At 32.8% G+C, this 23,600-nt stretch overlaps 1 protein-coding gene across 2 annotated transcripts in view; it reads right to left on the bottom strand.

Annotated features, from left to right (window-relative positions):
- LOC110021921 (protein RCC2) overlaps positions 1-23,150 on the bottom strand; it is an 89,319-nt gene extending 66,169 nt beyond the window's left edge. For both annotated transcript variants that reach the window (XM_020720642.1, XM_020720643.1), the window contains exons 1-10: positions 22,739-23,150; positions 17,038-17,099; positions 16,907-16,974; positions 16,420-16,541; positions 7,219-7,324; positions 6,804-6,855; positions 6,602-6,719; positions 6,488-6,518; positions 6,146-6,169; positions 5,826-5,950 (exon numbers count right to left, since the gene is read on the bottom strand). In XM_020720642.1, coding sequence (XP_020576301.1) covers positions 5,826-5,950; positions 6,146-6,169; positions 6,488-6,518; positions 6,602-6,719; positions 6,804-6,855; positions 7,219-7,324; positions 16,420-16,541; positions 16,907-16,974; positions 17,038-17,099; positions 22,739-22,934 — 904 coding nt within the window. In that variant the 5' untranslated portion in view covers positions 22,935-23,150. The remainder of the gene's footprint in view (positions 1-5,825; positions 5,951-6,145; positions 6,170-6,487; positions 6,519-6,601; positions 6,720-6,803; positions 6,856-7,218; positions 7,325-16,419; positions 16,542-16,906; positions 16,975-17,037; positions 17,100-22,738) is intronic.
- Between the last annotated feature and the right edge of the window lie 450 nt (positions 23,151-23,600).

Here is a 23,600-nt window from a genome sequence, read left to right as displayed (position 1 = left end):
TATATATATATATATATATATATTCAAACTGAAAGGCACCCATTTATACACCATCAGCTTCATCAACAGAAACCATGAAAGATGTTCAAGGACGACCCCAAATAAGATACAAAATACTGACATTTAAGCAAAAATTCACCATCCCTGCCTTCGAATTGCATATTTAAAAGATGCTCATTTATCTAGATACCATTCGAACAAAGTATGCAAAACAATTTCTTATTATAAATGTCTACTTATGATGTGCTATTCAGTTCATCACCACTAAGTAACATAAATCAGACCTAAAATGTGCTAGTTACCAAAAATGCTAATGAAACCAATAAGTATGGAGTTGGCACATCAAATAAGAACTTAAAAAACAAGCTGGTGATCAAAGTGCATTATCTTTTAGTTATAACCAGTCAAAAATAAAATAAAATAAAATAATTAAAAAAATAAAAAGAACTAAAAGAAAATGGAATTTTATTTCGTCTGTGATGATCCGAACCAACTGTCGTCTTGATTGAGTTCTTCTTAGGTATCGAACATTGGAAGGAAAGAATTGAAGAGTGATTGAGACTAAAATAGAGAAGTATGAAGGAGATTCTAAGAGATCGAGAGCGGGAGTACGAGAGAAAAGAAGGAAAAGTCATGTTGTTCTCTTACTAGGCATTCAATGCCATTTGAAATGCCGAAGGCTCCAACGTGTAGAAGGAAGATGGTTGATGTTCATTTAGGGCCAGTGTTTGTGCTCTCGACGAAATGAAAACGTCGAAGGCGAGTGTGGGTACAAGGAGGAAAAAGAAGTCGGGCCGAACCCTAGCCTTGCAGTATGCAAGAGAAAAGCCTTTCGTATACTGTCGAAGCCTTGTTTACACGAAGAGGAAGCAAGAAGAAATTAGAATCGATCTGAGACTATGCAGGTTTGAGCAGGAGGTAAAGATTTCACTCAGGGAGAAGGAATGGAAGAAGCATCGAGCAGAGAAAGAGAATAGGAGCCAGCATGCATGAGATTTATTAGTATCGAGCAAAGCCTGTGTGTGAGGAAGGGAGACCAAATCGTGGCTTAATAATGGTAAGCATTTTAAAAATAGTAATTTATGAATTTAATATATATGTTTAATTATTAAGTATTAATATTAAATTTTATTTAAATCAAGAATGACCAAAAATTTTCCTATTTATGTTGGATTACATCAGGGATCGGCTTTCAGCACACATTTTTTTGCTTTAGTTACGGATAGTCTTACTGGACATTTACAGAAGGACATACCTTAGTATATGATTTTTGTTGTTGATATCCTTCTCCTGGATAAGACGAGAGAAAAAGCCCAAGAAAAACTTGAATTATGGAGGTCCACATTGGAGTCTCAAGGCCTTCATTTGTGTAGAACTAAGACTAAATACATGGAATGTAATTTTAGTAGTAGAGCTCTAGTGACAGAAGTGTAACTTTGGGTGATCAAATTATTAAAATGTGTGAACGATTAAAATAATTATTAAAATGTGTGAACGATTTAGATATCTTGGGTCTATTGTTCAAAGCGATAGTGATATAGAAGGGGATGATTTCAAGTTGGTTGGTTGAAGTGGAGCAATGTCTCGGGCCTTTTGTGTGATAGAAAAGTACCGCTTAGACTGAAAGGAAAATTTTATAAGACAGTGGTGAGACCTGCAATGCTCTATGGTCTTTAAAAGAGAAGCATAATACTAAGTTGAGTGTTGTCGAGATGAGAATGATTAGGTGGATGAGTGGCTTTACACATAGAGACAAAATGAGAAATGAATACATCTGTGATAGGGTTGGTGTAGCTCCTGTGACGGACAAAATTAGAGAAAGTCGTCTTAGATGGTTTGGTCATATTAAGCGTCGACCATCTGATGATCTGATTAGGAGAGTAGATGTTTTAGATTCGACTTATGTTAAGAAAGGAAGAGGTAGACCTAGGAAGACTTGGGCTTATTGTATAAAAAATGATCTTAACTTATTAGAACTAAATGAAAATATGACATTAAATAGGACGCAATGGAGAAAAAGGATTCATGTAGCCAACCCCATGTAGTGGGATTAAGGCTTTGTTGTTTTTGTCGTTGCAAGATTCAAGTTATAGAACTTTCATATTTGAATCGAGAAAAATTGACAACAATAAAGAAATGTTAGGGTTTTATTTTCAAAAGTATTTTGTTTAAATTAATAATATTCAGTATTAGTATTAATTGCAATAATTAATCCTAAAAATTAAGCATTGAAATCTTAATTAAAATAATTAATATTAGTATTAATTACAATAATTAATCCTAAATTTTAAGCATTGAAATCTTAATTAAATAATGAAATAACAAAATTTAGTAATGTGATAAAAATTTAATAGCACAAATATTTTATATATTATAGGTATTAACTTGGAGGAGGTGATAAAGCTAAAAATAAAGAAATTATCTAAAATCGATATGAGTGCTGCTACTCCTAAGTTATAATAGCATTTTTGTATCCCTTCTAAACCAATCCTATGAATTGATATTGATGTTTGATTAATACATTATGATTCCTCTATTCTTAAATTTTATAGATCATTTTGATATGAATGTTTATAGTCTCTCATTACAAAAAGTTTTATACATTATAGAATTAAATATTACATATTGAATGGCATGACAATGTGAAACTTATGAACTATATAGAATGATTATTTGTGAATGCATGACTATGATGGTCACCCATTTATGGTACTACTGAAGGAAACGTTAAAGCACCCGTGAACGTAAATAAAAAAATATTGATATTGAAGTACCTAAATGATACATTTTTAACGGTGTTTCTGTGATGATTATATAGAGATTAAAAAGATATTGATATATAAATAATACAGTAATACATGGTAAATGTTTAAAATTACCTTGAGTGATCATATTAGATAGTACAAACATTTAAACTATTCAAATGCTCTTATATTGATTTATATAAAGTTCAACTGACATGCATTTTGTCCTCTTTTTCATTGTGTTACTATAATTTAAAAGTTTGAGTATTCACTGGCTATGGTTAGTTCACATTTGTTTTAAACTAGCATTTCATGTTTAATTAATAAATTAAAAGATAAACAATAAAAGAGAAGATAATTATAGAAGACGCAGACAGTCAGAAATGAGAACGATATAACTATATTAATTTATTTTATATAGTGGCTCTTTCATTAGTAAAATGTTACAACACCAACAACAAGTTTTTATGCCACTAAGTGAAATCGGTTGCATTATTAAAATATTAGTTATATAAAATGAAAAAAAATTTTAATTTTCATATTCCGACCATATGTAACCTCCTTGATTAATTTCAAGCCCCATACTTGGTCGTGAAAAAAATGGTATCAGAGGAAGGGTCATGATTAATTAATATAATCTTATTGAAAGAACCAATAGAATAATTACAAAGTAAATAATAATAATGATAATAATATCAAAATTTAAAGTTAACTCTAAGTAATTATGTCAATTTAGGCAAATAGATACACCCGATATTATAGAAGAAGGGAGTTCACTAGAAAATGAATTATCGTCGATTATAAATGAGAACACGAATGCCCTGACCCTGATGATAGCAGTGATGACAATTGATTCAAGAGTCCAGACCACAGTTGCATGGGGGTGAGAAAGTTGTTATGGATAAATATTTAAAGATATTTCAAGATCTGTGTCCACATTTGGTCAAAGGAACTAAAGATCTGATTGAAGCGGAGAACCAACTGAGGATATAAAAGATATTAGACAACATGCCATGCTTGGATGAAAGAAGAGCACTGTTAGCTGCATTTATATTAGATGGAGAAGCAGAAAAGTGGTGGAGTGGGCAGCATCAGAACTGGCTAAGGGACATTTCCAACATGATAATAAGTTGGGAGGATTTTCGGAGCTTTTCATACATATCCGCTCAAAGACAGATGCAAAACAAGTTTATCAAGTTAGTGCAAGAAGAAAAGAAAGTTGTGCAGCATGAAGCAGAATTCACCACACTATCGAGGTATGCACCGTAGCTAATAGCTATTATAAAAGAGAAAGACTGCAGATTTCTTTTGGGATTGAAAGATTTGATTAGGCAACCATTGGTGTCATTGGGAATTGATGACCACACAATGTTAGTAGAATAGGCTAGACGAGTAGAGATTGATTTTCAGATTATTCAAAAGCATAAGAAGATGCACAAGAGAAGGAGTATTGACAAAGGAGAGCATGTGGATAATCAGAGGGATTCAATGTGAAGAAGCTTAAGCTCAACTCTGATAGATTCAGTGGTGGCACTTCTTGTAGTATCATGGTCACTTATATCAAATGAGAAAAACAACATAAATGTGAATGTTTGATGAGCTCTCATATATGTTATTGGTGTCATCAGCCTAGTAACATAGCTAGATATTGCTCTTCACTTGCCAGAAAACATCAAAAAATTAGAAATCAAATAGAGCTCATTCAAGGAAGATCGCAGATTAGCATAGAAAGATAGAGTCTATAGCTTTTACTACTGCTCAAAAAAGCTATTAAGCCTGAAAAATTTATTGCTGGTATTGATGAGTGTTATATTTTATCACATGTTTTAAGAGTGTCATTCTAGTGTATTTCATTTTCAGATAATGTTTGTTGTTATGTTATCTTGCTTTAGATGTAATATTATCCTATTTCAATTGACAGAGAATGTTAGTTTAGTTATCTTGTATAAAACCTTCATTTTAATGTGCTCACTTTTCATCAAAATGAATGAGAGCTAGAGTTATAATAAGAAGTGATTTGAGGCTTGGAGTTGATTTGCAAATTTCGATGATGAAATTTGTGTAAGGATGTGAGATTGTAATAACCAGTTTAAAAATAAAATAAAATAAAAGATAAAAAAAATAAAAGAATCGATTTTTTATTTCATCTGTGACGATTCGAACAATTTGTATGGTTCTTCATAGGTATCAAACATTTCATTTGAATCGGAGGAAAGGAATCGAAGAGCAATCTAGAGACAAAAATAGAGAAGGAAGAATGAGAGTAAGAGAGATCGAGAGCGGGCAAAAAAGAAAGAAGAAGAAGGACAAGTCGCATGGTTCTCTTACAGAAGATTCGATGTCATTTGAAATGCAAAGAGCTACGGCATGAAGGAGAAAGATGGCCAACATGCGTCCAAGGCAAGGGTTCATGCTCTCGAAGGAGTAAAGACATTAACGCCAAATGTGGGTGTACTAGAAGGGGGAAGAAGAAGTCAGTCTGAACCCTAGCCTTGAAGTGAGAAGAAGGAGAGCATTTCGTATAACGTCAAAGCTTTGTTTGCGTGAAGAGAAAGGAAGAAAGAGGGGTCAATCCGAGTATTTGCAAGTTTAAACATAAGAAGTGGAAGAAGGGAGTTTGTATGGGGAGTTCGTAACCTAAACCCTAAACCCTAAATCCTAAACCCAAACCCACAACCCGTAACCCGTAACCCAAACCCTAAACCCTAAACCCCATAAACCTAAATCCCATAACCCAAAAACCTAAACGCTAACCCTAAACCCTAAAACATAAACCCTAAGCATAAATCCTAACCCTAGTAAAACCCTAAACCCTAAACCATCAAATCGTCTGTACCTACCTTTCTTAATTTCAAACCATGGGTTAGGTCGTGACACTTTTAAAAGAGTAAATCTTAAGAAAAACAATTTTGATATGTTACAAACTTCCAACAATAACTATCAAATACCCAAAATAAACAAAAAATAAATAAAACAAATTCAATATTATCTTGAGTACTACCTGTGTGTAAAGAGTAATCCCCACAAAATTTTCCAATTCAGTAATAATATGAGACTGACTTCAAACTGAAGAAGGCGTACCTCCAGTACAAGCTGAATTAACAGATCCTGCAGAAATAACAGCATCATGTGGAAGGACATTTTTCCTTTGAAATACTTCCACGAGACGGGGTACCCATTCATCCTTTGGCTCCCTATGACCCAGCCTAAATATCAAAGAAGAGATAAATTATATTATGCAAAAAGACGTTAAGAATTGAACTGATTTTTTACAAGTAAAGAAAGCCTGTCGCATGCTCCACCAACCGATTTTCACATGCCAGAAAAGCAACCATACATGGAATTGCCAAAATTTCATGGGAAACAGGAAAAAGCAAAGCTAAACTAGAGAACTTACGCACCTTCCATAGCCACCAAAACCCCACCTGGAGATTTGCCAAAAAAACAAAGCAAACAAATAAGTGTATTGAACATATACATCAAATATACTTGGCAGAAAGAAACTGCCAGATCATATTAAAGAATACAATATGAAAAATATCATGAAAGAAACGGTGATATTAGAGACAATGAATCCAATTCATCCATAACCCTCGTTTCACAAAATAATAGAATCTTAGGCATAGATAAGCAGGATGCACATGCCACAAAAGGAAGCCTCTCTACACAGGTTTCATCCATCAAAGGGTAAATATAAGCCCAATGAGCCATGCTAATATTACAACATTGTTTGAAAAACTTACGTGTAAACAAAGCCATCTGAATCCACAGCAACTGAAAAGTTAGATTCAAAAATGTAAGGGGAAAAATACAAGCATAAGAATTGACTATATCCAGGAAATGAAAATGAGAAAAACCTGTATGGTTTGTTCCACAGGCAACTTTTGTGATTGTTTTTCCTGATAGTGAAGCTATAGCTCGTGGACGAGACTGGGGCTCATAAGCTAATTTAACTGAACTTTCTTTTGTATTATACTAATTATAAAAGAAAATGCAGGCATAAGAAATCATAGTGAACAAAGGTTCAACTATATAGACTACAAAAATATCCAACTTTACCTCATTATCAGTGCCATGTCCAAGTTGCCCATATTGTGGTAGACCAGCAGTTCTTTAGAAGAAAATTAGAAGATAATCAATGGTTGTTTCTCACCCTTCTCAATTACATCCTAAAACAGTAAAGCAGTAACGTTCGGAAATAAATAAATAAATCATGAACATAACCAGATAATAGTGAATAAGAAAGCATGAATCTCTAATGCACCCCAACCATCCCTAATGTGCCTAATAATTTGAATACCACACCCTACACTAGGGGAGATTCCAACCCCAGACCAGAGGGGGACTTACAACTGACAAGCAGATACCCAACCAATTATATATATATATATATATATACATATATGGAAACAATGAATCAAATTGTACAACTATTGTTTTGATTTCTTCCAAGAACAGAGTTTAGCAATCATACAGAATAGAGGATCCTTCCACAGAAGACAGCCATACGGTAAAATCAGCTCCGCAAGCAGCAGTTGTAACTTCAGAAACCGAAGACGCTACTGGAAATGCCTCAATTTCTACATAAATTTTAAGTCAGAACATATTAACAGAGAAATGGCAATATAACCATAATCAATATAAAAGGAAGAGCAAAAAGAATGCATCCTTTTTATAGAATGTACAAGCTCTCGGCAGTGCAAGCATTTGTATTTGTGAAAGTGGGATGGGAATGGTTGGCTTTCAAATGAACATCAGCATGGTCGGCGACAGTTATGTCTTGATTGAAATGATTAAGTTAACGCAAGGATTAGTAACATATCAAAATATACAGGTGCAAAGAGTGATATAGGTGTTGATACAGAAATTAAGGGATGCCATTTCCATAAGCCCTACAGAAAGTACTACATACACATTCCAAAACCAAAAAAAAAAAAAAGAAAACAAACGTTGCATGTAGAAGGTAGTGGTTATGTGCCACATGGCACATTGTCTTAGCAATGAAACTCATGGCAGATCCACCTATGTAAATTTATACTTACTATGTTGGAATTTCTGACGATAGAAAAGCATGTTTGGGTTTGGGTCATTATTGTGTTATAAACATTGTACTACATGTACCATCAATAATAGATGTTAGTCCACAAGGTATATTGCACTCAATCTATATCATAACCACACTACCCTTCCTATATTTACATCTATGTTTCCTTCCTTCCTTATCCCTTTCATAATCAACTTGTTCCCATGAGACTCTTTAGATAGAGATTTTTTTATGACTGGATGATGATATTTATACCCTTTTGAGAGGATAAATGTCCTACAAATATACATTTAAATTCCCTAGAATCGAATTTATCTTGATGTTAATGTAGATATGAGCATATGAACATGGTAAAAAAAATTATGAAGAAAATTCTCAGGAAAATTTATTTGTGGAAAAATTCAGCAAGGCAATTGACGCGGAGCTAGAGTTTGATTTTAATTTATATATCTAGGTTTATGTGTTTTAGTTTGTTAGCTGTGTATTTATGTTATAGGGTGGCATAGTTAAAATTTGGAGAGTCTAGCATTTATAAATATGAAGTTAAGTGTGTTATGGAAGGCGGTATTTGGTGATAGTCTTCTGTTTTTCCCACAAGTGGATCGGTTCTCCCACTGATTCCCTTGCGGTTGTAACCTGAGATGGCTCTCAGGTCGTGTGATAGCCATTGTATCATGTTCTCGTTTCTGAAAACTTGAAGTGCATTCTTTCCTATTATCAGTTTACTGTTTTTCGGTTGATCCTCATTGTTATGTTTACTTTTCTCTGTTGCAGCTAATTTCTTCCTGTTTGTGGTTGTTTTCTTTTCCTGTTGTGGTATCAATTTCCGCATCACTTGGTATCCGAGCACAAAATTCTGTTGTCCAGATTTGTTGAATTATGTCAAAGCAGGCTTCTGTTCTTGGGTTTTGAACACGTATTTTTGTTGCCCATAATTGTTGAACTTTGTCAGAGCATATGTATGTCATTGGGATTTTTGTTTTTTGTATTTTCTTTTTCCTTGTCTTTGTTATGGGTCAGCCACAAAAGACAGTTGATTGTCTTCTTGATCCCATTTCTTGCCCAGAATTTACGGACAAATTGTTGTCACTGTGTTCATTTGTGGTTTTTTCTTCTCTCAATCATGCCACCATGCAAGAACGTGCCAAGAACCAATCAAGAAATTTCCATGGACAATCTTTTGCATGAAATGCAACGTATGCAAGAGACTTGCATACTTGTATCAGAAAAGTACGAAGAAACCCTCAACGGAACACGATGTCAAGCAGTGGAAGAAGAGGATGAAAATTCTTTTCACCAAGCTTCTTCCAGTGAACATGAGCAGCCCCTTCACGCATGGAGGAAGGATAGACAACGCAAAGCCGCTGATCATAAAATTGAGATCAATATTTCAGATTTTAAAGGACGTCTAGACCCGAACGAATTTATTAATTTACCGCATACCAACGAAAGAATTGTTGAGAATATGTGCCCTAACATCAAAATTGTGACGCTTGTTGAATATCAAGTTGAGGAAGAATGTTTCCCTTTGGTGGGAAAACCTCAAGAGAACAAGGCAAGGAGGGCAATCTAAGAATGCTACGTGGAGTAAGATGAAAAAATTGCAACGCAAATTCTTGCTGGCCACTATCAGCAAGAGGTTTTCATCCATCTTCACCATTTATATCAACAGGAGATGACGATAGAAGAGTGCTCTGCTAAATTTGAGCTTCTTGGATTGAAATGCAATCCGCCCGAATCTAAAGAACACACTATTGCACAAAAGCCTTCTATAGTCAATGTAATTCAGTTTCAACATTATTGGTCACTCTCGAACGTTATTAACCTTTCTTTGAGGGTGCAAAGTCCACAAAAATGGGTTCGGAACACCTCTTTGTGTGGTGCAACAGCTAAACAAGCTGACTTCAACAAATCTGACCATGCCAAGGTGCTGCCAGCCAACAAAAAAGGGAAAGGCATCAGCTGGTTTGCAGTCCTGCCTTTTGGAGAACTTATTACAAAAGTGGTAAACAATTCAACTAATAAGTGTTGCTTCAAATATCATGGATTTGACAAAATAGCTATCAATTGTCCAAATCATTGTATTATTTCATGGTGGAAGTGGGAGAGCCCCGAGACAGAAGATTATTTAGAACATTAAGATGCTACTTTGGTTTGGGAACAAATAATACATGCAGATGGAAGATTACCTGTAGCGCGGTGCCTTCTTAGTGTCGATCAATCCTCCAATAAGGATTGATTGCGGCACAATATTTTTAGAACCGGTGCACCGTCCAAAACAGTGTATAATCTTATCATTGACAGCCAACTTTACGAATATGTGGTGGTCTCTATCATGGTTGAAAAGCTTGGGCTAGTGACCCAAGTTTATCTGCATCCTTATCAAATTACTTGACATGAAAGAAAAAAATGAAATCAAAGTTACAAAACAATGTTTGGTGCAATTCTCCAATGGGAAGAAATTTCAAGAGAGAGAGTGTCATGTGACATCATTCCAATAGATGCTTGTCACGTCCTTCTGAGGCGTCCTTAGCAATATGACAGCAAAACTATTCATGATGGCCATGTAAATACGTACTTCTTGGATAATGTTACTCAAGTTAACTTCATTCCTATGCAAGAGAAGGTGTGGAATAAGACCAACAAAATGTGTCCTCACCTTCAACTTTCCTAAAAGAGCTGAAAGAATCTAATATTAGCTACATACTACTCCTTACAAAAGCTTATGAGCAAGCCACTGGAGTTCCAACTGAAACATTGGAGTTGATTCAACAGCATACGGAGGAGCTAGAGTTTCATTTCAATTTATACTTGGTTTGTGTTTTAGTTCGTTATGTCTTTATATTTTAATGAGGCATAATAGTAATTAGGAGACTAGCATTTATAAATAGGGGTTGTGTGTTAGGGAAAGCAATATTTGGAGATAGTCTTATGTTTTTCTAAAGGGTGGTTTGGTTCCCCTACCGATTCCATTGTGGTTGAATCCTAACTGAGATGGCTCTCATATGATGTGTTAGCCATTATATCTTGTTCTCGTTTATTAAATTTTGAACTACATTGTATGTTGTTTTTTGGTTGATACCCATTATTGTGTTTTATTTTCCCTGTTGCAGCTGATTTCTTCCTTTGTGTTTGCAGTTGTTTTCTTTTCTTGTTGCGCTATCAATTTCTGCATCAATAATTCAAATCACTCTTGAGGATATTCTATTAAAAAGAGATATAGAGGAAGATGACTAACATGTGGAGGAAGATGGCTAGCAACTTGATTTTGAAAAAGAAGACCCTTCGTAACATTTAGAAGGGGCCAAACTCTCCTTTATTATGTTATCTATTGTTGTGGCTTATAAGGAAATGAGAATATGTGACTAATATCTTCTTTATTTAGGAATTAAAATATAATTTGATTAAAATAATCTCAAACTTTATCAATCTTAGTATTTTCTAACATTGACAAAAAAATTAGTTTTTCTATCATAGATATAAAAATTAGAGGAAGAAAACTAAAATAATTTTTTATTTGATAAGATAAACCAATGTCATTTAAATGCAATCATCAATGAATATAACAAATCCTTTGGCTCCAAAAATATTAGAAATTTTTAAAGGTCCCCAAATATCGAAGTATATTGATAATGAAACAAATAGAAAATCTAGACTCAATTTTAGAAAACAAAATTTTTTTATGTTTAGCAATTTCATAAGTCTGACAATGAAAATTTTTAATGTCAGCATCAATAAAAAAGAGAAGAAAATACACATTCCTGAAAATTAAAGAAGGGTTGTCCTAGACTATAATGATGGTCCTAAATGATACATTTATATAGTATAGGTATGAAGGAACAGGATAAATGGTTATTATCTTAATGTAGATATAATTCATCCTTTTCTTTAGCATGCCTAATCGTTTTTCCCGTAGTGAGAACATGAAATCGACAAGGATTAGTAATAAATAACAACATATTTAAAGATAGCAGGTTCACTCAAATCTGAACTTGAATACAAACTTGGTCTCGAATTCATTAGTGATCCTAACAAGACATGCATTTATTTTCTAAAAATTATTTGGGAACTATAGCATCATCATTACACTTCATGTAGGCTTAGTTGTTCAAAGCATTATCTTAATCTCATAGATGAGAAGGAACAGCATTGTTACCAGTTGACAACTTCCCAAACATCATTTGTAGTTGTTAAGAATATAAATGGTCTACTAATTTGAACCATCATAGTGTTCCACAACCATGATATAATCACGAACTCTGCTCATACCAAAGTGCAAACTTCATATCTTTTAAATCACATGGAGTATCAATAAAAAAATGGATTTTCTCTTTTCTTTCAAAAAGGTTTTCATAATTTGAAAGCACTTTGGGTAGTTTGTTCTATTAAAACAGCACAAGGTTTGTAGCACCACTCATGACGATCAAATCTTTGGAATAGAAGTAATGAAATATAGGTAAAAATAAATGTCACAAAAAGAATTATAACTTTTCCCTAATACCATATAAAAAGAAGAAAGGGTTATAAAACTTATTTTATTCATTCCCTCAATGAGTATTGATAAACAAAATTACAAAAAAAAAATTTAAAAACTGATAATTACAAAAATTTAAACATTAAATTTGTTGTCCAAACCTCCTTTCTTGCTCAGTAGGAGTGAGCAATTCAAAGCACTCCCACGTCCATATTAAACAGAAGAATCCATGGCACTCCTGTTTTCATATTTAGCCAAATGAATCTATGGCATATATTTTCCTTTATGTAGCACACGAATTCATGGCTCATTTCATCCCCAGTTTAGCAATCCTAATACTTTCAACATTAAGCTTTAAATTTATTTATTTTTACAAGCTTAATTACATTTCTCTTATACTCTTGCATGTAATAATATGCATTGAATGTATCCATATTTCACAAATTTTCATTGCATGTCTTTCTTTAAACGAAAACAATAACCATAAGTGATCTACGATTATTTAAAAAAAAAGTAGATATTATATGCATAAGTGTATGGAAAAATATAAAAGTCATGACGTTTTAGTTAACAAAAACCCTACTTTACTATTTTTTTTCTATAACTATTGCACTTATCATGAGACGGTTGGTGTGCACATTGAAAAACAGTTTTAAAAAGATTCAGGTAATGATTTTGTTAATTTGATAGTTGATTATACTGGCGAACCCATGGAAGGTCATTATTATGCAACGTTCAAAATGCTTCTCTTAAGCTTCTTTGAACCCAAGCAGTGCATGGTTTTATATAATCCATTGGGCTAGAAAAGGAAACGCACATACCATATAGAAATAGAAACAAATACGTATTTACATTAAAACAAAGAAAAACGATACATGTTTTTTATGCCAATTTTTTTCCATCACTCTATAAACAGCTGCATCTCGATCTCTCTCAAATAAGTACCCTCTCTCTAACAAGACTTCCATAACGTTATAATATGCTAGCATTCATTTGTATCATGTCCTGAAATAAGAACATTTCCTTTATTATGTAAGCTGAAAGTGACTTTTTTCTAAAGTAATAATAAAGTTTCAAGGTTGTGCGTGAAACCTAGTGTCTGTAAGTGACCAGATGCATTGCACAATGTAAATAAAGAACTAATGTTGGACAAACTGAAAATGAATTATCTACCAGGTCGGGATTCCCAATTAGCTTAATTCCAGTCAAAAACTGGAAAATCAGTTCCTATTAAACCAAACACAACGAATCTACAGCCAAATTTTATAATCGGTAAGAACACAGTCAGGATGCATGGAATGTAAACACTCATGTATATTTAATAATTTCAACGGTGACTTATTTTATTTTCATAAGCCCTAGTGCGGAGAGGAGGTCATGCCAGTGAATTTAAGCATCAATACACATTTTACATATGCATGCATGCATAAACCAGTGAATGTGCATGCTCATGTGAATAAATAAAGCATTTAGCATATCCCATCTTCAGTAATGAAAAATACACTATATCTACGTGTCCTTGATTCAAAGTTAAAATATAAAATGAAAGAAGGCAATAATTAGATAACATCCCAGAACTCAAAAGGAATTTACCATTGATATTGAAACTACCAAAAGATGGAGAAGGGAAAAGAAAATAATTGAACTACACGCACAAAATTTGGAGAGGATAGGAAGAGCTCAGCATACACAATAGACGAGAAGAAAAAAAATTGCCGACATAATTTGGAGTGAACTACAAAAACAACTTAAATCATATGAGAACAGCACACATAATCTACCCCATCCATAAGATATTCATAATTATTTATTGATTTTAAATACAACCTATGTCTTTTTTTTTTTTTTTGACAAAATTTGAACCCTTAAGCAAGCACCCATTTTGAAGACGAGGTAATTTCAGCAAGCTGCACACCGAATGGTTATGAATCCTTACTGATAGAAAAATGTGATACAAATATAAGATCAAAAAATCTGAAATCAAACCTAATCATAGATAATTCGAACTCAAACCTGAAAAAAGTATCCAGATAATAGAATCTAATGAACAAACTTCTAAATACATAAAACAAAACTAAAATAAAACCTAAAATAAACCCTTTTTTTTATGTGTCGATACTATCAGAGAAAAAATAATCCCCCCCCTGAAGGTAATGTGATGAATGCTCTAAACGGAAGGTAAGATTTTAATAACCATGAAAGTGTATCAAGTTTGACAGATGAAAAAGAAACAGAAATAGCACAACATTTTTGCCACTGTTAAAGTCGTCAGTTTTTCACTTGTAGAAGTGGAGTGACTAGAAGATTCACATAGTTACAGGTCTCAATCATGAATCCTTCAGGAACATGGAATAAGACCTACTCCTAATAAGAGAAAAGAAAAGATACTGATGGTGTTCCTGCAGTCAAGAAATTCCGCTTGGCAATCCATGTTATTTAAAGCCAATGAGATTCCCTACAGTCCATGTTATTCTGTGTAATTCCTACAAACAAAAAAAAAAACCCTCACTGGGGTTCAAGTGAGGTGAAGGTGCAAATTATAGAATATCCTTCTTTTCATATATGCATGCATAGAACTTGGTTAATATCTGTATGAATTGTCCAAAAAAATTCCGCAAGTAATCGCTAAGCAGTTAGTTGTTTCCAAATTTAGAAATTACCTAGTATAGCATATAATTACATTGCATGAATAAGGATTTAATATCCTCAATTTCATACATCTAAATTTCAAATCATCTTTTCTCCGCATAGTATCAAAACTCTAGGAAAAAAAAAATTCCAAGGCATCTTCCTTTGACACTGTCCTTCAAGCAGCCACCACTTGTTGTTCAGCAAGAAGGTCACCACATATTTAGCAACATTTTGTTATGAGAGTTACGAACGAAGCATTAATGTCAATCACAAAAAGGAGTTCAAGCACACCCACACTGTGTGAGTGAAGTTAATGCTAATTGTTTACAAATTGCAAACAAAGAATGAATCAAATGTGCTAATAGGGGGAGCTTTATAAGTATGGCTAAATACAATGATTGGAAAGTCTTTTTTATGGAATTGATTTCATAGCGCAAAATATTGGGTTGGCTAATGAAGATTTGAGATGGGCTTGAGTTTTATAGCATAGGTTTTTACTTGTGTTTTGAGATGGAATTGCAAATAATTGACTTTTTTTATTTCAAATATGAAAAAAAAAATAATTAAATCTCATCATGATACCAGAAAAAAGGAGAAGGGAAACAAACATAGATCACCTCCAGTAAAAAAACAGGGAAAGGATGAGAAGAACTCCACATACAAACATGGAGTGGGTAGAAAGAAGATCTCCATGTACACGGACTAATCATCCCAAAAAATAATCCAACTTAATAAACTAAATAAAATTTGAATTCTAACAGCATGAAAAAAAGATTGAAATGAAGCTAAAATAATATAAACATTTTTTTCTTAGATGCATCAAAAAAGAGCCTCTTTACACCTTTGCAATAACTTGGATTTGTCAAATATCTCCCCGCTTGATAAAGCATTTCAAATGCAAAGGAATTATTTCAATCATCACCCCCATGTAAAATCAAATTAAACAAGAAGCCCCCTCTAAAATCAAGTCATCTGATAGTGATATATATGGCCAAGTACACGTGAGAAATTACAGTATAATTAACATAATGGAAAAATGCAAACAAACATGAACAAAAATAACATATTCATGCATTACTATCATATCCCTCATTGCATTTTGTCCATACTAAATAAAATTGTATCTAGGATTCTAACAGATACTGTAGCACAAACTGAACACTACTAAACTTAGAAAGACTTTGCTCTTGTACCATGACTTACACATGCCAACGATTCTCAAATGTAAATTTTGCAATACATTATACGTTCTACATTGTATTTTAAGCACATAAGAATTAATTTTCATTTTAACCAGAAAATTAAAGTAAAATGTAAGCACAAGACCACAAATAAAAATGGATTTAAATGTGTAATTTTCATATCAGGCTTCTACTTTGTCTGAAGTTCATAGACGCATTCAAATAGATATATCTAAGATAAGACGCCAACACACGCAGCAGCTGGATATCAGAAGATAATATCTCAACAAACAGATTTCTACAGAAATAATGTACTGCTGTGTTTTGAAATTATTAAAGACATACCATTTCTTGTGGATCCCGTCCCCAGCTGTCCATGTTTATTGAAGCCAAATGAGAATGATTTCCCATCATCAGTAATAACCACAGTATGATTCCTCCCCGTAGCAGCACTGACTATTTTATGCCTGATATTATCAGATTAGTTTCACAAACAATGCTTGTGGAAGAAAATAATAAATTTCTATAGCTTGAAATGATTCAATTTTAGTGCATAAGCTTCACATTGTATTCAGATTGTAAAAGAAAAAAGTATGATCAAAGAGTTGAAAATAAAGGAACAAAGTATACAAGTGGTGGTGAGGGCCCATTATATTCAATTAATTCAAAAAGGAAACAATCAATTATCAATAATTAATTAAGAAAAAATATCGAAAGAAAATGACAAATTGCTAAGTTAGCTTCCCTCTGATGAAAACCATTGGGAGGAAATGAATTTCTTTGGGGATAAAAAAAAGGCAAAAGGTGACTTCAGAAGATTCAGACTACTCACTTTGATAGTCCATGAACAAATGTAGGCAGATTTCGATTTAGCGTATCTCCATGCCCTAGTTGACTTTTCTGCAAGATTATCATGTATAAGCATTTCAAAAAGAATGATTTAGCAAGCAGCTATGAATATACCTCATTCCTTCCCCAAGTATAGCAGCGGCCTCCCACATCCAAAGCCACACAGTGACAAGAAGCTGTAATAACATGACAAATTATTGAATTAAAATAAAAAAAAAGAAAACAACGAGATGGGAAACAAATAATTTGAATGTAATTCTATATACAATAACAATAAAAACAATGGGTTTAAAAATAATAATAACACGGTAAAAAAAAACAACTAAAAAGTAAGACAGTTTAACAATAATTTCAGCAACTCTGGAATGATATAATAGAAGCTACCAAAAACTTGATGGTAAAGAACATAAATGAAAAAATGATTATAAAAAGAAACATATAAGATTATCAAAAAAACACATCATTTGCCACTAATTCATTCATTAACTAAATGAGCCTAATACAAACAATTAATTTGAGCACAATTTATAAATGAGTTGAACATGAACAGACCATTAATCGTTCATGTTTAGCTCACATTGGATCGAAACAAGTAAATAATTAATATTTATTACTGATTTTTTATAATTTCATTTATGTTTTACCAGAACATGGAGGGGCCAGAGGTGCAAGTGTAACATGCATTTTGGTCATTTCAAAATTTGGGGAAAGGGAGCCATTGAATTACACCCAATGGTTGGGGTGGGGCAAAACACTCAAATCATCAGTTGTAACATATTTATGCCTTAAATCAGATTTTTTGCACAAATTGGCTATCCCTAACACTTCTCTTTTGTTTAGCTTTCTGCAGCTTGAGGGTTCTGCCTGCAAATCTTGGCCTTACCTACCACTCAATCCCATAATTCTCACCCTCTCAGCCACTTGGAATGCTTTCTTCTCTTCTTGACTACATTTTTCCCTTCATCCTCGTCGTTATTTTTTTAGATTTTCTTCTTGAAGTGACCCTCTTTAGTAGCTGAAAGTATTTAATTATTACTCTGTTGAAAATATTTATCGTAGTCGTGAATCCCTAAATATTTATGCTCGTAGTGATTGGTGAAAGTATTTAGCACATTTAACTATTTAGGAAGCCCTTGATGGTCATTTGAGTTAGAGCAACTAAATCAAGTTATTGCCTAGCATCTATGTGTTATTTTTGTGAACATAAAGTTGTATAATCTTTTTTTTTTTTAATAGATGTTTAAGAAGCTTACCTTAAGATTCAATTCTTTCACGGCATTTTCATGGTTGATTGCCTTTTAAGAGATTGAACATATGTTGATATTGCCTGTTTTTATATATTCAAATACTACTATAGTAAACATGAATTGTGTTATTATTATATTCTTCCTTTTTGCATTTGCTTTGAGCTATTAATCCTCCAAAGTTAGTTTTGCTATTGATCTGCTGAAATTATAATGTTTGATGGCATATTGAGAGGATCTTTAGTTTCAACCAATGATTTACTTCTATTTTTATTTAGCGTGTTGCTATGTCAACCATAGATCATTCTAAAACTGCATCATCTGATAATGAATTATTTGTAGGAATTGAAAATGATAATGAAAATTTGAATCTTTCTTCACAACTCATGGAGTTACAGATTATTGAGACTAGCAATAAAAAGTCCCTACTAGAAAAGAAAGGAAGAGAAAATCTATAATTTGACAGTATTTTGTTGAAGCTATATCCATATCCAAAGAAGTTACAATAAATTTTCTATCGAATAAAATTTCATGAATCCAAAACTGCACTACTTCAAAACTACTCAGGCAAGTAAAAGAATGTGAAAATTTTAAAGCTAAGAGCAAAAAAATTGTTGATACATCAAATTTTGTCCTTTAATGTCGATGCAGATGTAATGCCTCGTATAAAGATAAATATTTTTTTATAACCAACAAAAGATTGGAATACAAGGAAAGAAACGAAAACTAAAATTGAAGGCAAAAGGAAGTAATCGACGGTTTTTCTATTTCACATCTCAAGCAAGATTCAGTGAGAGTGAGAAAGAGGTAGACAGCTTCAGGCAAGCTAAATCATCGATTGAGGGAGGAGATGAGTGGGCACAACTCTCAAGTGGAAAGCATCGGCATCAATCGAGGGAGAAAGAGACAGGGGCAATGTAATTGTGCGAGTGCGGCACTGCGGTGCACGAGGGGACAATGTAGAAAGAGCATTTTAGGCGGAAGAAGGCTTCGAAGACAGTGAATCTAGATGAAGCAGTTGTCTAATGATCGGAGACGGAGATGAAGGGCATAGTCCAGCAACCGGTGTCCCAGATCAAGCAAGTTAGGAAGGACAGCTTGTGTTTGAGTATTGAGTCGATGAGCTGAGTGAGTAGAAACAGGCAGAAACGAGTAGGTTATATTGGACAGGTATCTTGCGGTCTAGGGTTGTTGGGATGTAGGGAAGCAATTTAATTTTGAGCAAACAACAAGCAAGCTAAATTAATTTTGGTTATTATGTTGGTTCGATTGACGAAAAAAAGGGGAAATAGGGAGGCAAAGGCGGAGTGCTTGACAAAGCAGATTGAGGCTTTAAGCTTGCTCAGCATTGAGAAGAAGAATGTTAGAATTATTCTTTTTATTTTATTTTCATTTTGTTTATCTAGCATTTTGTATAAGTTTAAACCTATATGTTATTGAATTTTATATTTAAATAATTATAATAATAATTATTATTAAATAAATGAGTTAGATCTATATTCTAGAAAAAATGGGAGAGTTTACTATTCAATTATAATAATTATGATAATAATAATAAAATAAATAATTATAATGACTTATTAAAAGTTAAAAGTATAGATGGTGAATATTAATTATGAAATATAGTATGTTAAATATAATTTAGATTAAATACAGAGAATAAAATAAATGCAGAAATCATAAGATTAATATCTAACTACAATAAGGTTTTAAATTTAATTTAAAAAATTTATCAAATCCTTAATTAAATTAAAATTTAAATAAAAAGTAATGGAGATGTTAGGATTTATGTTTTTGTTAGTATTTATATTGAATTAAGAAAAATAAACATATACATAAACATGTAAAAAACAACTAAAAATAGAATTAATTATTATGCACATTTTCTTATAGGTGTCAAACTAGATGAGGCAGTCAGAATAAAAGATTTTACTTCGGAATATAAGATCTTTCTTTGACCAATCTAAATGAAGAGAGTGAATACTATTACTATTAAGCTATGGTAGCTTTTGTTTCTTCCAAACCAAATTCATTAATAGTTACTTGATTGCATAATTTTACTCTGATTTATACCTCTTTGTAGTTATTGGTCAAATTAATTTGATGAATATATATTTTCAAAAATACTACTATTTTGCATTATTTGTGTGTGTGTGTGTGTGCACGCGGGCGCGCGATATAGCAAAATGCATTTAATGCTTTGAACGATCATGAACTACCTCACTAAAAAAAAAGGTAAACTATCATGAGTTTTAAATTGATTTATTATATGGATTCATGACATGATTTTTTCGACAAGTTTTACGCTGACTGTCGACTACCTAATAATATTAAAGAAAGGCAGATAAAAAAATGTTCAGAGAAGTTGACCTTTATAATTCTTTAATTAAAAATATTACATATACAAAAATTTATCAACCCAATTTTAATTTTTAAATTTTTAATGGTTCTTTCTTTTGTTTGGGGATGATTAAATGTTAGTTATAGAATATGAATAATATAAATTTTGATTATCATCGTCTGACCATTTGTTCAACTCTTAGATAATTCCAACTTCCACGTCGCATCATAACAGCAAAGATTGAGATATACATATACACACACACACACACACATATATATATACATATATATATATAATTCATAACCCAAAGAATTATGATCAACTCCAAATTAGAGAAATAATCTCTAAGATAATTAGCATGCATGAGTATCAATTCATAATTTTTAAGCAAATATAAATAATATGTTATTGAAAGTCTTGAATCTAAACTATGAGAGGGTCTCTAAAAACATAATTAAAAATAACTGCATGAAATTGTATAAACTTGAGAAAGCTAAATTAAAAATAACTTAAGAATATACATGAAGTTTCATTGAAATCTAATTATTGAGCTTCCAATCAAACGATGGCACGCATATGCCTGAATGTTCATTATATTGATATATCATGAAATTTTCAAAAATGAATCGCAAATTTCATTAAGTTGGAGCCACCTCATAATGATTCATGCACATGTAATACTATATATGATTGCTTGTTACAGCCAAAATTGTATATTTTTGAAAGAAGTTTTTACAGAAAACTATACTATGGGTTGAAGCCAAAGTTGATGGGAGTGTTTTGACGTACCTAGAGCTGTTGAGATTATTTTGATAAAATTGAAATTGTTGGAATTATTTTGAGATGCAAAAATTTCTTTGTGAACTATTTCAATTTAGTTAAATTTTATAAGAGACGATGATGATTATGGTTGTTTGAATTGTAAATCCTTCATGACTGGTTTGACATACGATCGTGAAACTAAATGGAGGATAAAAAGAGCAAAACATAGTTATATAACAAGCTTATGATGATAATGATTGATGGTTATATGTTGCATGTTACCTTTTATTCAAATAAAATTGCTCAAAATAATAACTAATCTTCAACGACTTGAAGGCATACATACATGAAACTTTTATGAAGGAACACAAAAGTAAAGACCAAAATTTATATGATAACTGCCTAATATACAAACACTACTTTATCTATACCTAAAATGGCACGTTGAGTGTGCAACTCTATAGAGTACAAAATGATAAGAGTTCAAATTTTACAGTATGAGCCTCACATTTTTATCTCATATGAAAACTTCATATATAAAGTGAAAAAGATGAAGATTGAATAACATTAGATGGACTTTTTCATTTTTTTTAAATATAATGTACTTCTCTGTTTGTTATGTAATTATTATTTATCTGTAGAGTATCTAAATTGTTAGTAGCATAATTTCGTGTTAATTATGTGTAAATTGAAATCATCAATTCAAGCAACATTATTTTTGTTTCTCAAAGATCAATGTTGATTATTTGTTCTTTATTTAAAAATTGTTGAATCTCATTATTTTTTTAATGATATGAACAAAGTTTGAGTCAAACACAAACTGCAAACAAACAACAAATCTGAATCAAGCCGAACAAGAGAATACTATTCACAAGAAATTTTGCACACAAGCCAAATCAGGATAAACAAAACTTCAAATGAGTCGAACACAACAAGACTCTAAGCTCACACAAGATCTACAGGCCTAGACCCCTAAAAATAGGTTTAGAGATTGAAGTACTAATCTGCAGCTTACAAACAAAAATGAAACAAGTAGGACACAAAAAAGATGGCCTTATAACAAAGCGCCACATGGAATTACATCATATTCGACTGATATAACAAGAAATCAATGGCAAGTGGAACAGATATCTATCATCAACCCCGTAAATGCATTTGTTGCTTCATTGTGGCACCTGACTTCCACATTACAAACAATAAATTAAGAATTGAAGTTAAAAGATAAATCACATTGCCTTATCCAAGGCATTCAAACCATAAATCAAATAGCCTTATCCAATGCATTCAAACCATAAATCGCATTGCTTTCCGCCGTACTACCATCTTCATTCCACAAAGAAACACAAGACGAAAGTATCAGCAAGGTCAAAGATGGCCATCCATAAAACTAGAAGAAACACACTGAAGCCCCAGCTACATTAAGCATGCTTGATCAAAGAGAACAAGTAAGGAAAAGTAAGCTCACAGCAGCCGGAAGCAACAAAGCGAATATCCACACCGACAAAGGTACGAAGCCGTGTCGGCGAAACAAGGTTACTTTCAGCCGCTGCCGTCCTCCTTCCCATGTTCTCCCAGATCGTGCCGCCGCAATAGAGCAGCTCACCGCCACGGAGGGCCGCCTCATCGCCCTCGGACTTCTCCACGGCACCGGACGGCGACATTCGAAGAAGGATCGGCAGAGCTTAAACGAGCTTGAGCCGCTGCTCGTTGCCCTAGATCAAGTGCATAAAGAACTAACCTGAGAGCTTTGCCGATCTTCGGCGGTAGGGTTTTCGATTCGAGCGTGCGCGTGATGGTCTGGGAAAGCTACAATTGGAGAAATGAGAACTTTAATCATCGGACGGCGAGCGGACTGTGGCTCATTGCAGCAGTCTAACATTTTGATTTTGGTTTGGAAAAATGAAAATTTATATTTCATAATTCTGATTTAATTCTGATTTGAAAAAAAAAAATGAAAAGAAAAGGAGGGAGGCCGGCATCTGACAAATTAGTTTTGAAAAATCAATTATTTGCATTAGCAATATATATAAAAAGCGGTTAAGCGAAAATGTTCCAGAAATTTACCTTATTAATTCATTAATAAAAGATATTATATAAGAAAATAAATTTGTCAGCCCATTTTTATTTACCAAAATAAATGTGTGACTAAAATGTCAAATTAAATGATTATTTTTTTATGATGACTATAAATATGTATGTTAATTCATTAGGTGTATCTTTTAATTCTCCATGCATCCTAGGATTTTTTCCTTGTATATTTTGTAATTATGGTTGCTATTTTGGGTTTATAAGTTGAGTTTGGGCGTGATCATTTTGGTTGAAAACCA

Source organism: Phalaenopsis equestris, unplaced genomic scaffold (assembly GCF_001263595.1).
Source record: "Phalaenopsis equestris unplaced genomic scaffold, ASM126359v1 Scaffold000152, whole genome shotgun sequence".
Taxonomy (NCBI): Eukaryota; Viridiplantae; Streptophyta; class Magnoliopsida; order Asparagales; family Orchidaceae; genus Phalaenopsis; species Phalaenopsis equestris.
This window is presented reverse-complemented; position numbering and strand designations above follow the sequence as displayed.